The sequence below is a fragment of the Gopherus evgoodei genome, chromosome 10, assembly GCF_007399415.2.
Source record: "Gopherus evgoodei ecotype Sinaloan lineage chromosome 10, rGopEvg1_v1.p, whole genome shotgun sequence".
NCBI lineage: Eukaryota > Metazoa > Chordata > Testudines > Testudinidae > Gopherus > Gopherus evgoodei.
The window spans coordinates 25,164,671-25,182,658 of record NC_044331.1 but is presented as its reverse complement, the minus strand read 5'-3'; the positions used below and the strand labels follow the sequence as shown (position 1 = coordinate 25,182,658).

Below are 17,988 nucleotides of genomic sequence, written 5' to 3'. Positions count from 1 at the left end.
GGTGAAATTCACCTCTGTGCAGAGGACCAGTCCAAAGCTGATGCATGTTCTTAGGCCCCAGCTTGCGCAAGGAGAACCAACCATGTGGGCAGGTGTCTATCTGTACAGTTTTCTTTGCAGGTTCAGGTCCCACTTACATCCTCAAAATGGATGTTAAGTGGGACTTAGTGGTACATGGGGTTTGAGGCGGCAAAGGGGTGTAACCCTTTGAGTTCTGGAATACAGAGCAGTGTTTCTGAACTGGTTCTAAGACTAATGATTAATGGTTTACCATTGAACGTGTTATGTTCCTGTCTGATATGTGTTCTGCCAATTTCTAATAGTCTGTACTTTCCTTTGTGATATAACATTAATGATAACTTGTTTTATCCCAAATCAGGGCTTGCAGATCCTTGCTGAGTTTCAAGGAAACAACATTTAGAAGTAGCTCTCTAACTTAAACTTGACTTTTCTACTCTATTCAATTACTTATCTAAGCTATGAGAGCATTAATACAGCAATTAATTTCTCAGTGTGTCAACTCTCATTTCTCATTTCCTATATAACTTAATATTCAAGTAATAGAGATGGGGGTTCATAACTTGCACAGACTATTTTCAGTGTTTTATGGTGTTTGAGACTAGTAACACTATTAGAAACAGAGATGAGTTCTATAGAGAAATGATATTACTGGTGCAATTCAAACACATGAGTAAAATGGATGAATCCTATTTAAAGTGGTGTAATAGGAAATAAACATCATTAGGTGGGCGGGTGCACTTTGTGAGTGTATTTGCTCTCAGGATGAGTAGTATAGGATGACTCAGGAGACTGATAATAGAATTTTGGAGTCTTTCGGATTAAGGTCTTTGGGTCAAATCAGAATGGGATCTAGATTGTGATTGTAGTTACAACACTGTAAATCTGGAATGAAGTTGTTCTTTTTTAAAATCACATGAAACTTTATGACAAAAAGAGAATTTAATTTTTAGGGCGTTTTCTCCCCTATTTCAGACATGAGCCAATTTCGGAGGGAAAACAGGATAACTGTTAAGTCATAGAGAAATGAGGTTTAAAAAAAATCCAGTTAGAAACATTTCAGCAATTGCTGTCTACAAACATGAATTATCAAGAGAAAAGATGTAGCCATCTCCCACTACTTATACTTCTCTACCCTTTTGCCATCAACAGCTCCTCCTTCCCCTTCCAAATTCTTGGTCCCCTCATGCCAACACAAATCCATTCCACTTTTTCTTGGCCTCCTTCCCCTTCCCTCTGGTGACTTCTGCCCTTCCTTTTTTTGACCAGCCTTTTCATTTCTTGCAACTTTCCTTGTTACCGCCTCCAGCCCTTTTACCCCTTTCATTCAAACCCGACACCCCTTCCTACCCTCTTCCCTCTGGAATTCACATACTATCTCAAAAAAGATGATTGCCATCCACTCCCTTTTCATATCTTCCTCTATTCATCTCCTGGCATAATGATTAGGTAAACAGCTAGCGGGAATAGTTTTTTTTTAAATAAACTTGATTGTATGCTATCTCCTTTACAAGATGCTTGTTCACTTAGATTTTTCTTTGGGGCAGAGATCGTGTCTAATGTCCCATTTGGAAAGCACCTACCACATTACGAGGAGCATCATCATGCAGATGATACTTAATAATGAACTTATGAGTGAATAGTGGATCCTGTGCATCTGATTTTTAATGTCAACATGGAGTGGCACAGTTAACCTATGGCTGCAAAATGAAGTAACGATACATAAATTAAACAAAATTAATTCAGATATAACACAGTAGATTTTTGTTTTCTAGTAAGAATCTGGCTGATACACTTTTAGCATCTTTTATAATGAAGCATTGACAAAAATATTGCAGCTCTTCATTTCCCACTCCTTAAACAGAGAGAAAAATCTCTAAAATATTGTTCAGTAACAGCTATAAAAGGTTGCTGCTTTAGGAGGAATATTAGAGATGCACTTGAGTGGGAACAAAACATTCACCATCCCTATTTGTTCATGGGAAATAGGAAGAGTTCCACTTTTACACAGCTGAGCTGATTACATTTTAGTGCCCATTTAACAAAAAGATACTAACAGTAAATCCACAATATTTCTATAAACGTTTGATGTGCCTCTCCCCAGTTTTAGCCAGAACATCAGCCTATCATCACTATTGTGCATTGACTCTGATTTTATCAGGTGCAAAAATTTGCAGAAATGTTTTAGCTGTGGGACCCCTGAAAGTGCTAACTGAATGAATGGCAAGTAATGTATTTTGGGCTTAATTTTAAAAGATGATGAGTTTTCTTAATTTTCACTGACTTCAGTATCATGGGAGGTGCTCTGAAACTGGCAAGATTGGCTCCTTAAAATATTATGATTAATACAGTCCCTAAAGAGATGAAGCATTAATATACAGCTGAAAATTGATAAAACAGCTGCATTTCATTCTAATCATATATATGTAATTACCAATAACATGATCATTGTAAGGCAATTGGATTTTGAGTACCTCACTCAAATCTTAAGGTCTTCTTTATTCAAGGAAGAAAACAAGTTTTACAAAGCAACTCCATTTTCAGAGAGCAAATCATTATTTGAAACTTTATTTGACCTGTAGCTTGGGATATGTCACATCATATTGTGTCAGTAATGTATTAAGTTACTTGACATAAAACTGAGCCTAATATGAACTTCAGCAAAGCATGATTTTCGGATATGAAGCTTTTTAAAATGCCTGCATATTGCACAAGAGTCTATCGAAAGCACTCGTTAGTTATACTGCAAATCATTTCTTTAGTGTCCTTTAAGAATTAGATTTATGTCTTCAGACCTTTGTTTTAGCTAAACAAACATACATCACAATAAAATTAGAAGTGCAGAGCATTTCAAGGATCACATTTGTCTGGGGTGGGTGGTGGGCATAGAACAACATAAAAGAGGAAGTCAATCTTATAAAAATCAGGCTTTAAAATGTTTCTTGTATCAGTGTACAGTGATTCAAACTGGATGTAACAGTTTGAAAAAGAATACATTAATATCCATGTAATTAGCAACATCAACACTTTCCAGATGTAAGGTCTGTTCTGGATAGAATATCTGTAAACCTTACTCATGTGAGTAATCAATTACATCAAAGGAACTACTTGATAACTTGTTTCATCAAAGCATCTCTTTTGCATGTGGTTATGTCCCATTAAAGTTAATGGGACTTAAAGACATGCTTAAAAATTAAGCACATGCTTTGCTGAGTAGGAATGATTGCTGGAATGCTGCTTGAGTGGATTAGAATTACTCATTTGAATGAGATTTGCAAGACTGGGACTTCAGGTATTAAAAGTGCATTTAAAAGAATATATTTTACAACCTTCTTGTGGTTTATGGAATACTTTACACTATTTGCATATTGAAAGATTTAATGCAGAGTGTAAACTGAGTGCCAAAACATAGTAGTTAGCGTTATAGGGAATTATTAAATACAAACAGGGAAATTAGTAGGAAACTGTTCTTAGTCTTAGGAAATATAGTCAGGTATAATAAAAGATGCTTACTATCACAAACCTCATAAGAGAATCGTTCTCCTTCTTTCTTCTGCTCAGTGGATTGCAAGTCAAAGGCATTGGACAAAGACATGACACATTACAGACAAAGCACAAGGCACTTTTTCTACAGAATTTTGAAGATGCAAACAAAACAAACTGGTACATAAAAAACCAAAACAAAATATATTCCAGTACGAACATTCAAATCAAGCTGGCACTATAGAATGCAACATAAAACATCCAATATTGGTGGAACTTTACAGATCATTAGCATGTTTCTATGAAAATGCATTACTTGTTTCCCCATACATTTCCAGTGCATTATGTAGTTCTCACATGGCATTGCTTTTAAATAAAATATTATATTACAAAGTTTGAAAAAATATGTCTTATTTTTACATTTTGATTTTCTTGGCAAGCAGAAGCAAAGGCTGTGGATAGGCTGTGAACATACCGCTAATGATCTCTAAGTAGCTGTGCAGTGAATGCAGGGAATTAAAACCACCTACCTCTTTTCCTCCCATAGACTCAAACATTTTCTCAAGCTGGACTCGCAACTGCTGGATATTGTTCATCAAGATACAGGGCTGTAAATAAAGTACAGCATGTGTTGTTATATGAACAAACAGATACAAACACACTAAAACATAACAGTTGAGAATGGCCAAAAGGAAGAAGTATAAATAAAGTGTTTCAAGATTGTAATATCTGATTCTTTTTTGCTGGAAATCAGTCTTCCTATTCCATCATAAAACGAATACATTTATATACTACAATGAAGGTAACATTTGAGATCCCAGCATATGAATAAATCAGGCAATTCTAAAACAAACTCTAAATCATTCCATAGGTGAACCATTCTGCATTACTTTAAAAGTGCTTTAATAATCTAAGCAAGATTAGTCACATAAACATGCCTTCATATTTTATTTTTAAAATACTATTGTTTAAACTTTTCACTTAAGCCACAGTCTTTTTCAAACTGCATGCCAAAGACCGAGGGAATCACACTGCAAAAGATAGCAATTGCCAGATACAGAGATTAAATTAAGCGGATTATTTTGGAATTATGCAAAAAAGGTTCTACTACGGGGGCTTTGTAAATTTGTATGGCTTTATTCACTACTTTGTAATGTAAAAAAAATCTTGATAATAGATTTCTGTTTTGGCAGGATTACTGTTCCAGTGCATCTGCACATTACATTCAAACCTTCAAGAAATGAATTTCTATAATGCATCTATACTTAAACCTCACAAGACGATGGGTGCTGAAGTGATAACAGCAACCCACATACATTTAAAACCCTTTTAGTTGGTGATGCAGCTCACTGTTGGCTGAAACATGGTTTGAGTAGACTTTAGTGTTCAGAAGAGCATTTAAATAATTCAGCATCCTACTCTACAAAATCTAAGGGAACTCAGGGTCAGAAAGAAAAATGAAACTGGAGAAAACAAAATAGAAGATCCTTATCTAGTATTTTTAACCCTTTCATCACTCAGACTCAATAGAATACACTAAATTTTAGCACACTGTCCTGAGATTCTCATCTCTCGTCCTCCCCCAACAAGTGACTTGACCTCATGTAACTATTGAACCATCCTCCCCATCCCTGACCACAAGAGGCAGCCACCCTATCCCCTTGAGTCCTGCTCCTTTTTCTATCGGATATTGGTGCTGGAATCTTAAGGACTGGGTCAGAAAGAATGTGAAAGAGGGCACTCAGCACCAGCAATCTTGGATTACATTCCAGACAAAAGACCCTGACCCCAGTTAGTTCCCCAAGGAAATAAACTGCAAACTCTTGAAAATAGCCAGTTTCTATCATGAATTACGTTTATTATAGCAGTGCCAACCAAGAACGTAGCCCCTTTGTTCTAGGCAGTGCGCAAACACAGAATACTAGAGTCTGTTGTATCTTAAGGTTAGGATGTCGCTGTGGTTGATATTTCCGTAAAAGCATAAGCAAAGCAACAGTGTTTAAAAGGCTGTTGACATTTCCTGGAAAACATGAGAAACATTAACATTAGAAACAATTCTGCTTATATATATATCCTAGTTCAGTGGTTCTTCAGCTCACATCTGTGGAGCACTTCTGTCCAGGGAGCTACATCTGTTGTAATGGGGAAGCATGCCCAATTAAAACAGTGGGTAACTAAATCTGCCATCCAGGGAATTCCAGTTACTTGTGCATCAGTCTTCAAAAGAGCTCCACTGCTCATATTGCTGAACGAGAACTAAAATTTGTTAATGAACCTTTCATTGTTGGGCGCCCTGTGGTAAATATTTAACCATGATCAAATCTGCAGATTACATTGAAATTCAGGTGAGATGGAGGACAGCACCTAAATACAAAATGAGCCAAAGAGTTGTCATCTGATCTATTCTATTAGAACCAGAATTTAACAGTAGGAGAGGATTAAAAGCAGTGGGTAAGACGAAAAGGTTTATGAGCAAGGAGGATAGTGAATAATAAGTATAGACAGAGAGACATAAATACACAAATAAATAATAACTAAACATACCTAGTAATACATATGAATTACATATCTATACACACATCTGCATTTTCTATATATCACTGTACAACAGTTGTGTGTGCGTATACATACCAAATTTTAAATAATGAAAAGAAAGTTTGATGCTGGATGAGAATATTATAGAGTCAATGGGTCTGGGTTCAAAAAAATTAGAGAAATAGCAGTTTGTTTTACTGCCTTTCTCCCATTTCTTTTTCACCATATTGTGTACTTAGGGCCCATTACTACCAGGCATAGTGCTTACTACTGTGAGAACTCCCATGCCAGAGGACTTCAATGAGGACTATTCATAAAAATAAACACTATGGCTAGCTGTAAGTGTTTGCAGGATCATGTCATTCGTTTGTTCACTTTGGGGAGGGACCTATCTTATTGTATGCACGTAAAGCACCTACTGTTTTTGGGTACTACAAATACATAGCAACCAAGCTCTAAAGTTGCTGCAGGGAAGGTGTGGGCTGGGATTGAGCCTGGAGGTCGGCCACATCTGAGTCTCTCTCTTTTAAGAGCATATTTGAAAACCACTGGTCATCCTTGTATGTCATTTCTGACATTACCCCCCATGAAAAAAAAGCATACTTGTTTCCTACTGCTTAGTTGTATTAATCTTTCCTCAGTTTCCTCTGAGATCATAGTTGCTCAATAAGGGCCTGATCCTGCACCTGTTAATTCACTGGCAAAATTTCCATTGACTTCAATGAGAGTACATCTGAGGCTCAAAAATGTTCCCAGCTTATTGCATATGTTGAACCTTAAAGTTCTATTTATGGAAACTTAGAGGAGTCAGACAGCCAAATAGAATATACAAAACTGAATACCAAGCACAATGCATAAAACTGAAATATGTTCATAAACAGTGACAGGCCATGGGGAAATATAATGATACATTTAATAAAAAAATATACACCATAGAAAATGTACTGCTATGTTTGTTTTTTATTTGAAAAGTGTGCATGTCAATTTTATTGAATGGAATTAATAAAATGGTCCTAAAATAAATTTAATAACTTTGCATTTAACTACAATCATAAAGCAATATTTATTTAAACCCCTTCTATCAAATGAAAGACTTGGGATCACCAGATCAAATGAAATCTCATTAATCTAGAAATACGAATTTCAAATAGATGATTTCTAATAAAAATAAGTTATCTTTCTATAAAGTCATTTGTTGTAATCCTTTATGCCTTTTCTGTGTTACAAAGCCATAATGAGATTTATCTTATCCAAAGCCTTAGCAAAGATTAGCGTTCCAGGGTGACTTCAGAAATCAATCACTTCAATGATTATAAAAAATCCCATTGGACAGACTAAGAGGCAACACAAACAGTGAGAGTTGATGACCTAACATTAGGTATCAGAGTGAATTCATTGTAGAAAACAGTTAATTTGATTTAATGCTAGGATTAATTTGAAATGAACTGTAAGTACACTACTACAAATCTTAATTCACTTATAAACCACATGTAAAGTGCAATTGTCTATGGCAACTTTTGGGGCCAAACTCATATATAAACAACCATCTGGAGCAGGTGGTTTGGATGACTGACAGATGCATGGGGGTAGGGAGAATCTGTGTAAAGACACACGACACTTGCATGTATATATCTATATCTACACTGATTGCTTATTTCCACTACCTATGGCAATAGCTCACAAGATGAAGAACCTTGATGGAATCATGAAAATGCTCTCCTGAGCAAACTTATGACAACATGGTATTCTGGTATGTTGTGAACTGACTAGCAGTGTCTCTTGGAATTATTACAGTAATGACTGCCAAGCCTGGCCTGCTGCTTAGTGTCTTCTTTCTGATGTAAGCAAGATTTAAGTATTGCCAGATGCAAATTGTGTGGAAATTGCCTTATGTATGTCTTTTTCAATGTTTTCTATAGGGGCTCCAAGGATGAAGATATTTGAAGTAGAAAGGGAATCTGAAATATGACACATCCATATGAATAAAATTCATTCCCTTGTAGAAATATTTATATAAAACCACTGACTAAAGTTAAAAGTTTCTAAACTCTTTCATTACGCATAGTTTTATTTATTGACATATTAAATGTAATTGCACAGTAAGCGGAGAATATTTAATATTTTTCCACCATAGGTATCTCTGGTTTGGTAGAAAAATTAATATTTCAAATGTTGTCTGTGGTGTTTAGAAGAGGAAGGAACCAAGGACTGTTGCTCTTTAGCTATTAGAGAGACAAGCTGGGTGAGGTAATATCTTTTATTGGACCAACTTCTGTTGGTGAGAGAGACAAGCTTTCAAGCTTACACAGAGCTCTTCTTCAGGTCTGGGAAACATACACTGCATACAGCTATTTAGCTATAACATATTTCTGATTTCTTTTGTTGTATACGCTGGTGACCTTTGGATCATGATAATATTATGCTCCGGTGACAATGAGGGCATATTATTTCCATTTTTCCATTTATTCAGTTCAGTTCCAATCTCACCAACATATTTCCTCCCCCAGTTCTATGTGTGAAAAAAATAATTTGTGCTCCAGTTTAGTTCTGAACTTCTGGGTTTTTGAATAACAGCTTTTCATTCTCCCAAAATTCTCTCTTTCGCTTAGTTTAGGATGTTGGGCCCAGTCCTGCCAGAAGCTGGGATTCTCCTCCAAGGTGCTAAACACCCTTATGTTGTCTAGACTCTAGCAGGAGTTGATGTGCAAAGAACATCACAGAACGCCCACTCCATTCAGGGACTGTTTGCTGGGACCAGCAACAGGTGAGACAGTCCTTCTGCACTCTGGGAAGATTTTCCTGTGTTCTGAGTTTCATGTGGGTGCTCCCTATTTGTCCTTTGCCAGTCCCCTACAGTGCCAAATAGGACAATTTGGATGCTGTGGCTGGTGGCTAATAGCTCTGCTCCCTCTCTGGAAGGGACTGGGAGAGAGTTATTTAGTGCAGGACTTTCCTGGCTTTCAGCATCATTTTTCTGAGCTGTCTCTCCTCCCCACAGTGGTTCCTGCACATCCTAATTTGTTGGTGCTATTCTAAGTGGGCTTTGAATTTCAACTGATCACCTTTTAGGGGCTGAGAAAGGATTCTCCAAGACTGCAGACTAGCCATTCAGTCTGGGATTTTCTATCTTCCCAGAGGACAAGCAAGGCCCAATCTTTTGAGACTGGAGAAACACTGTCTCTTTACAGCTATGTATTTGTCCCAAACATTGCTGTTGATCCAGGAACAATTAACATAATCCCATACCTGTGCATAAAGATGTGACAGATTAAGGCCAGGTTCTGCATATGAGTTTGAACCTAAATGTACAGACAGAATGAGGTACCTCTTTGGTTGCACCTCAGTTATTCAGATGAGGACAAGATAGATCACAGTTATGGCATGTGCCAACTCCCGATGTGGTACTTGTTGGGCAAGGCCCAGCAAGGCCTTTCCTGGGTGTATTGGTCTTGATGGCACAGCAGTGACACCATACCCTGGGTCAGTTGGCTTCGGGGGTGTTCCTAGGTTATATTAAGTCATTAATAATATTGCAACTCTTATTTAACTGCACTGTCTGTGTCTCATTTACTGCTGTGTCCGTCGGGCTTGTTATTCAAGAATTCTCTGCAGCTAACAAGGCAGCACAATAGTTTACCTTTCTTTTTCATTAGTGTATGGACAAGAGTAGATGGGTGGAGGTGAGGATGTGTCATATTAGGAGAGAATATAGGATTCCGTCACACACAAAACCTCCTCAATTTAGAGCTAAGGTTTTTGGGTGCAAATCCCCATCAACGTAATCACTTCAAATATAGGAAATCACAGTTTCTTCCACACTTCTCTGTGCATAGTATTTCTCATTCTAATATTCATTTATCCTTTCCTTCCCCCACCCTCGTCAGTTGTTACATTACAATGTATGCAATCAAGGAAAATAGGTTATCCTCTGAAAAAAACTCTCCCTTTTTCCATTATTTCCTTGTAATAAAAATGATCATATTTCCAGTAAATATAATAAGAGCTCTAAGTGCACATTTTGAAGACAGAAATAATATCAGAAATAATATTAGTATTTTTCAAATTTTACTTACCAAAATTTCTTTATCACAGTATGAATTGAAGTCATTTGAAATAATTGCAGCATACTGAAGGAGCACTTTGTTGATAGTCTAGGGTGGAAAAGGAAATGTTTAATTGGGATATATAATCATGTAACAGTCTGAAGAGTTGTAAGTAAAAATACAAAATAGTATTCAAGTGAAAGTGGAGGCTTGTTTTCAAAGCAGATAATATTTGTAAATGATAGAAAATTGTTCTGGATTAAATTTACAAAAATTTAGTTTACATTTGCTTAGAAAATTGGAAAGGTCACTGTGACAAAGTTCCTCCTTTACCTTGGTGGGTCCTGCGCTTATTGGCGGATTTGCTCACCTCAGTGATCTTCCCCTCTGGTGGAACCCACAGTCTGGGTCAATCTCTCCTGTGTCTGATCAGGAGTTGCGAGGTTTGGGGGGAACCCGGGCCCGCCCTCTACTCCGGGTTCCAGCCCAGGGCCCTGTGGATTGCAGCTGTCTATAGTGCCTCCTGTAACAGCTGCATGATAGCTACAACTCCCTGGGCTACTTCCCCATGGCCTCCTCCAAACACCTTCTTTATCCTCACCACAGGACCTTCCTCCTGATGTCTGATAATGCTTGATTGTCTGATAATTCCTTAATCCTCCAGTAGCACACCCTCTCAGTCTCAGCTCCTTGTGCCTCTTGCTCCCAGCTCCTCATACACACTTCCTCTCTTCTGGCTCCTCCTTCCCCCTCCCCCCAACTGGAGTGAGCTCCTTTTTAAACCCAGGTGCCCTGATTAGCCTGTCTTGATTGGCTGCAGGTGTTTTAATCAATGTAGCTATCTCCACTGCCTTCTAGAAAGATCTTAATTGGCCCCTGGTGCCTTGATTAACCTGGAGCAACTGCCATTTGGTTACCAAGGTACTAGGGATTTGTTTAGCCTGAGGCTAACATATCTGTTCCTCAGTACTTTACTGTAGCCATCCGGCCTTGCCCCATCACATCACATTTTAAATCCCTTCACAATGGATAATGTTTCTTTTTTAATGGAATGTAATTTTCTATAACAGAAACACTTTGCATTTAGTTAAACTGACACTGAGAAGTAAGAACACTGAGGGACTCTAGTTTGTGCATTGTGCGACATATACTAAGGTTCAGTCGATCGCAGCTCCCACTGGCCACGGTTCGCTGCTCCAGGCCAATGGGAGCTGCTGGAAGCGGCGTGGGCTGAGGGACGTATTGGCCACCACTTCCAGCAGCTCCTATTGGCCTGGAGCAGCGAACTGCGGCCAGTGGGAGCCATGATCAGCCAGAACTGCGGACGCAGCAGGTAAACAAACCTGCTCGGCCCGCCAGGGGCTTTCCCTACATAAGCAGCATCCCAAGTTTGGGAAACACTGCTGTAGGGTAACGACCTACAGATTAAAATATAGTGGACAAATAAGAACCAAAGCAGGAATGTTTAAACCCCAGCAATGTGAACTTAATCCTCAACAATCACATGAATATATACTTTGTTTACAGACTGAGAAAAGTTGTGATGAAAGCACAGAATTATGCGTAAATACAAACTATTTCATAGCCCTTGGCACTGTAATGGAATTCTAAAGCTTGCAAAAGAATGTGGCAATCCAAGTAGAAAGTTGGCCTAACAAAATGTGCAAGCTTATCAAACAGATTACTAAACCCTAGAAAAAACAGGCGGCTGATACACTCCCAGCTGTTCAAACTTGTCTTCAAATATGATAGAGAAAATTACTTTTGGCCTTTACCTGAAGTGTGATATTTCACTTGCATGCAGCAACACATTTTCCAGATAGGTTTATTATGACTATAGTTAAGGCTCTACAACAAACACTGCTTTTCAGGCATATATACAGTGATCACCCTGTATTAGCACTATTACCTCTACCTCCTTGTAGTTATTATTCTGGGAATTAAGAGAAATACTGTAAATGCTCAGGTGATATTATTCAATTAACTAAGGTAACTGGCAAGTCTTTAAGGGAGAAACCTCTAAACTCAGCTGTTAATACCCTCAGAAGGTTAGAACTTGACATGCAAGGTCTCAGCAGTGGAGTCTATTTTCAAAAGAAAAATATGTTTAAACCTTGGCATTCAGAAAAATAAACATGTCTATGGTCTAAAACTTGTGACTCAGACCATAAAACCGAAAAATAACCTTAGGTTAACAAACAAACAAAAAAATGGCAAGTGAATAGCACATGACACAGTTTAACCACTTATGGTATTTTGAGAAACATAATGAGCAAAATAAGAATATTTAGCTCTTGTATAGTGCTTTTCATCAACAGATCTCAAAGTGCTTCACAAAGGAGACAACCATTATTACCCCAATTTTACAGATGGGGAAACTGAGGCACAAAGCAGCAAAATAACTTGTCCAAGGTCACCTAACAATGCAGTGGCAGTTGGATTTGAAACTGGGAATAGCACCTAAGTCTCCTGAATCCTGGTCCAGTTCTCTGGTCCCCTTCCAAAGCAAAGCCCACAGCTGAGAGCCCTGGGGAGGAAAGACCTATGACAATTCCCTCCTAGAGTTCCTCCCCGCATCACACACTGCCAAATAGGCCACAGAACCTGCTCCCAAGCCCTGTAGATCCTGAGGGGATCAGTTGGAAATGAGGGTCTTTGTCATAGTACTGCCTCTGGCCCCTGACGACCCTTGCAATCCGGCAATTCTATAGTATTGCTTTAACAAGTATAGAAGGTCATATTCTCTTCTGTGCTGAGCTGATGATTGATGCCGTTGGGGTGCGGTAAGGTGGCTCAAAGAAAATTTTCCGCTCTCCAAACCTGGGGTTCTTGCTTTGGTCCTCCTGTCCCAGCACATTCCTATCATGCATTCCCCATTCCCCTTATATCAGAGGTGGGGGGAGTAAGTGGCATAAAGTCAGCTATGCCTGCTTTACGCCAGCTTAGGACATCCCTATTCTGGGGAATCTTTAGAAACCCTTTTAGGACTGGTTTAGGTCCTTTTAAGCTGCTCTGAAGATTCAAAAAGGTCTTAGCAGGGGCCAAGGATCTGGCTCAAAATGTTGGAAGGATACTGTATAGCTAGAAATATTGCACAATAAAGTAAGTTGAGAAATCCTGGCTGATAGACCTTAAGCAGGAAGTATTTATCAGTGGTGAAACCTTAAAATGGAGAAAGAGAAGGCAGCACATAAGATCCCACAGAGATCAGCACTTTTTTCAATGTATTCTTTAGCAATCCACAGAAAATGGAAAATGGTTTATTTTAAGTGACATCAAAGAACAAGAGATGAACTAGCTGCACTGGGTCTATAAGAAAAGCTCATAAATTCACCAAGCTTCCAAAAGAGTCCAACAGGACAAACTATCCATCAGCAGGACCAACATGCTGATGAGGTGGCAGAGCAAGAAACAAACAAACACACTCTGGAGGGGCTTCAGCCAACAATGCTCTGGTGCCTAAACTATGCAGAAGGAAGGCTCCAGATTTCTTCCAGCAATCCCACACACCTGACAGATCACTATGTTTCACCGATGAATTGCTCTGAAATCTTAGTAGTGATTCAATGATTAACAAGAACACCAAAGAAGTCAAGTATGCTCGTATCTAGTTTTACTAAAACATGAAGTCCAGAGATTAGAGTTCTTCAAATTGGGTGATGAATTAAGAGAAAATAAACTGGTCATTCCCCAAGAATAAAAACAAAACAATTTCTCTAAGGATCTTGGTCTGCAACAGGGAATTAGAACATTTTTAAGCACAATGACAATAGAATGTCGCTTTCTCTGAAACTTGGTCAAGAGGCATTGATTTTAATCTACCTTCGCAAATCTTCTCATTAAATGAGACAGTGCTTCAGGATTAGGGCACTCCAGTTTCTTGATAATCTCGAAGCTTTGATTGAGTTGTGTGAAGACATCTACCACAGAGCAAGAGAAAAGGGCATGATCTGATGTTTGCTGGAACTAGGGGAGAATAAAGAGGGGGAGGGAACAAAAACCCCAATTAAAATGAGTTAACATTTGCAAACCCACATTCTGACAATACAACAGCATTCATTGAATTTCTAACACTTTAAATCCATCCTAGAGCCAGAAAACGGAAATTAAAAAAAAATTGCTTGCACTTTTACAGGGTGTAACACAGACAGTGATTTTGTGTGTTCTTTTCTTTTGTTCTGGGAATAGGATGAAGCTTTATAAACTACAGCAAAAGTCCTGCACTGGGATCTGCTAGTGTAGATACCTATACCTGTGTGGACACTCCTATAGACACTTATACCTGTGTGGAGTCTCACTGGCTTCATTAGCACTCCAAGGAGACTGTGCTACAGGGCTGCATTTCAGGACTAGGACATAAGTATTTAGCCTTCTTTGGCGCTGTACCTGAATCTCTGCACAAAATATGTGGCATGGAATCCTGGTTCCACTAGCTCAGTGGTTTGAGCATTGGCCTGTTAAACCCAGGGTTATGAGTTCAATTCTTAAGTGGGCCACTTAGGGATCTGGGGTAAAATCAGTACTTGGTCCTGCTAGTGAAGGCAGGGGGCTAGACTGGATAAGCCTTTGGGGTCCCTTCCAGTTTTAGGAGATAGGTAATTACTCATCCATGTGGGCACAAATGATACTGCGAGGTGTGACGCTGAGCAGATCAAGAGTGACTACAGGGCTCTGAGAGTACGGGTTAAGGAGTTTGGAGCGCAGGTGGTATTCTCTTCGATTCTTCCTGTTGAAGGTAGGGGTCCAGGCAAAGACAGATGCATCGTGGAGGTGAATGCCTGGCTGCAAAGATGGTGTCGCCAGGAGGGCTTTGGCTTCCTCGACCACGGGATGCTATTTGAGGAAGGACTGCTAGGAACAGATGGCGTTCACCTTTCGAAGCGGGGAAAGGCCTTATTTGCGCACAGACTGGCTAACCTAGTAAGGAGGGCTTTAAACTAGGTTCGACGGGGACAGGTGAGCAAAGCCCACAGGTAAGTGGGGAACAAGACCTGGGAGATGGGTTGGAAACAGGAGGGAGCACGGGCTATAATGGCAGAGAGGAAGGAGGGTCTGGGCAAAGCTGGGAGGCAAGATCAAACCAGTATCTTAGATGCCTTTATACAAATGCAAGAAGTATGGGTAATAAGCAGGAAGAACTGGAAGTGCTAATAAATAAATACAACTATGACATTATTGGCATTACTGAAACTTGGTGGGATAATACACACGACTGGAATGTTGGTGTGGATGGGTATAGTTTGCTCAGGAAGGATAGACAGGGGAAAAAGGGAAGAGGTGTTGCCTTATATATTAAAAATGTACACACTTGGACTGAGGTGGAGATGGACATAGGAGACGGAAGGGTGGAGAGTCTCTGGGTTAGGCTAAAAGGGGTAAAAAACACAGGTGATGTCGTGCTGGGAGTCTACTACAGGCCACCTAATCAGGCGGAAGAGGTGGATGAGGCTTTTTTCAAACAACTAACAAAATCACCCAAAGCCCAACATTTGGTGATGATGGGGGACTTCAACTATCCAGATATATGTTGGGAAAATAACACCGCGGGGCACAGACTATCCAATAAGTTCCTGGACTGCATAGCAGACAACTTTTTATTTCAGAAAGTTGAAAAAGCTACTAGGGGGGAAGCTGTTCTAGACTTGTTTTTAACCAATAGGGAGGAACTTGTTGAGAATTTGAAAGTAGAAGGAAGCTTGGGTGAAAGTGATCATGAAATCATAGAATTTGCAATTCTAAGGAAAGGTAGAAGGGAGTACAGCAGAACAGAGACAATGGATTTCAGGAAGGCGGATTTTGGTAAGCTCAGAGAGCTGATAGGCAAGGTCCCATGGGAATTAAGACTGAGGGGAAAAACAACTGAGGAAAATTGGCAGTTTTTCAAAGGGACGCTATTAAGGGCCCCAAAGCAAGTTATTCCGATGGTTAGGAAAGATAGAAAATGTGGCAAAAGACCACCTTGGCTTACCCTTGAGATCTTGCGTGACCTACAAAATAAAAAGGTGTCATATAAAAAATGGAAACTAGGTCAGATCACAAAGGATGAATATAGGCAAATAACACAGGAATGCAGAGGCAAGATTAGAAAAGCAAAGGCACAAAATGAACTCAAACTAGCTATGGGAATAAAGGAAAACAAGAAGACTTTTTATCAATACATTAGAAGCAAGAGGAAGACTAAGGACAGGGTAGGCCCACTGCTCAATGAGGAGGGGGTAACAGTAACAGGAGACTTGGAAATGGCAGAGATGCTTAATGACTTCTTTGTTTCGGTCTTCACTGAGAAGTCTGAAGGAATGTCTAGTATAGTGAATGCTTACGGGAAGAGGGTAGGTTTAGAAGACAAAATAAGGAAAGAGCAAGTAAAAAATCACTTAGAAAAGTTAGATGCCTGCAAGTCACCAGGGCCTGATGAAATGCATCCTAGAATACTCAAGGAGTTAATGGAAGAGGTATCTGAGCCTCTAGCTATTATCTTTGGGAAATCATGGGAGACGGGGGAGATTCCAGAAGACTGGAAGGGGGCAAATATAGTGCCCATCTATAAAAAGGGAAATAAAAACAACCCAAGAAACTACAGACCAGTTAGTTTAACTTCTGTGCCAGGGAAGATAATGGAGCAGGTAATCAAAGAAATCATCTGCAAACACTTGGAAGGTGGTAAGGTGATAGGGAATAGCCAGCATGGATTTGTAAAGAACAAATCATGTCAAACTAATCTGATAGCGTTCTTTGATAGGATAACGAGCCTTGTGGATAAGGGAGAAGCGGTGGATGTGATATACCTAGACTTTAGTAAGGCATTTGATACGGTCTCGCATGATATTCTTATAGATAAGCTAGGAAAGTACAATTTAGATGGGGCTACTATAAGGTGGGTGCATAACTGGCTGGATAACCGTACTCAGAGAGTAATTGTTAATGGCTCCCAATCCTGCTGGAAAGGTATAACAAGTGGGATTCCGCAGGGGTCTGTTTTGGGACCGGTTCTGTTCAATATCTTCATCAACGATTTAGATGTTGGCATAGAAAGTACGCTTATTAAGTTTGCGGACGATACCAAACTGAGAGGGATTGCAACTGCTTTGGAGGACAGGGTCAAAATTCAAAATGATCTGGACAAGTTGGAGAAATGGTCTGAGGTAAACAGGATGAAGTTCAATAAAGATAAATGCAAAGTGCTCCACTTAGGAAGGAACAATCAGTTTCACACGTACAGAATGGGAAGAGACTGTCTAGGAAGGAGTATGGCAGAAAGAGATCTAGGGGTCATAGTAGACCACAAGCTTAATATGAGTCAACAGTGTGATACTGTTGCAAAAAAAGCAAACAGGATGCTGGGATGCATTAACAGGTGTGTTGTAAACAAGACACGAGAAGTCATTCTTCCACTTTATTCTGCGCTGGTTAGGACTCAACTGGAGTATTGTGTCCAGTTCTGGGCACCGCATTTCAAGAAAGATGTGGAGAAATTGGAGAGGGTCCAGAGAAGAGCAACAAGAATGATTAAAGGTCTTGAGAACATGACCTATGAAGGAAGGCTGAAGGAATTGGGTTTGTTTAGTTTGGAAAAGAGAAGACTGAGAGGGGACATGATAGCAGTTTTCAGGTATCTAAAAGGGTGTCATCAGGAGGAGGGAGAAAACTTTTTCACCTTAGCCTCCAATGATAGAACAAGAAGCAATGGGCTTAAACTGCAGCAAGGGAGATTTAGGTTGGACATTAGGAAAAAGTTCCTAACTGTCAGGGTAGTTAAACACTGGAATAGATTGCCGAGGGAAGTTGTGGAATCTCCATCGCTGGAGATATTTAAGAGTAGGTTAGATAAATGTCTATCAGGGATGGTCTAGACAGTATTTGGTCCTGCCATGAGGGCAGGGGACTGGACTCGATGACCTCTCGAGGTCCC

General features: G+C 39.5%; 1 protein-coding gene across 2 annotated transcripts in view; it reads right to left on the bottom strand.

Moving 5' to 3' along the window:
- Window positions 1–17,988, bottom strand: part of UNC13C (unc-13 homolog C) — a 391,633-nt gene that overhangs the window by 82,425 nt on the left and 291,220 nt on the right. The window contains exons 21-24 of one of the 2 annotated variants that reach the window (XM_030578418.1): window positions 13,902–14,045; window positions 10,110–10,187; window positions 4,032–4,109; window positions 3,542–3,571 (exon numbers count right to left, since the gene is read on the bottom strand). In XM_030578418.1, the coding sequence (XP_030434278.1) occupies window positions 3,542–3,571; window positions 4,032–4,109; window positions 10,110–10,187; window positions 13,902–14,045 (330 nt within the window). The remainder of the gene's footprint in view (window positions 1–3,541; window positions 3,572–4,031; window positions 4,110–10,109; window positions 10,188–13,901; window positions 14,046–17,988) is intronic. The other variant, XM_030578419.1, reaches the window with a different exon arrangement.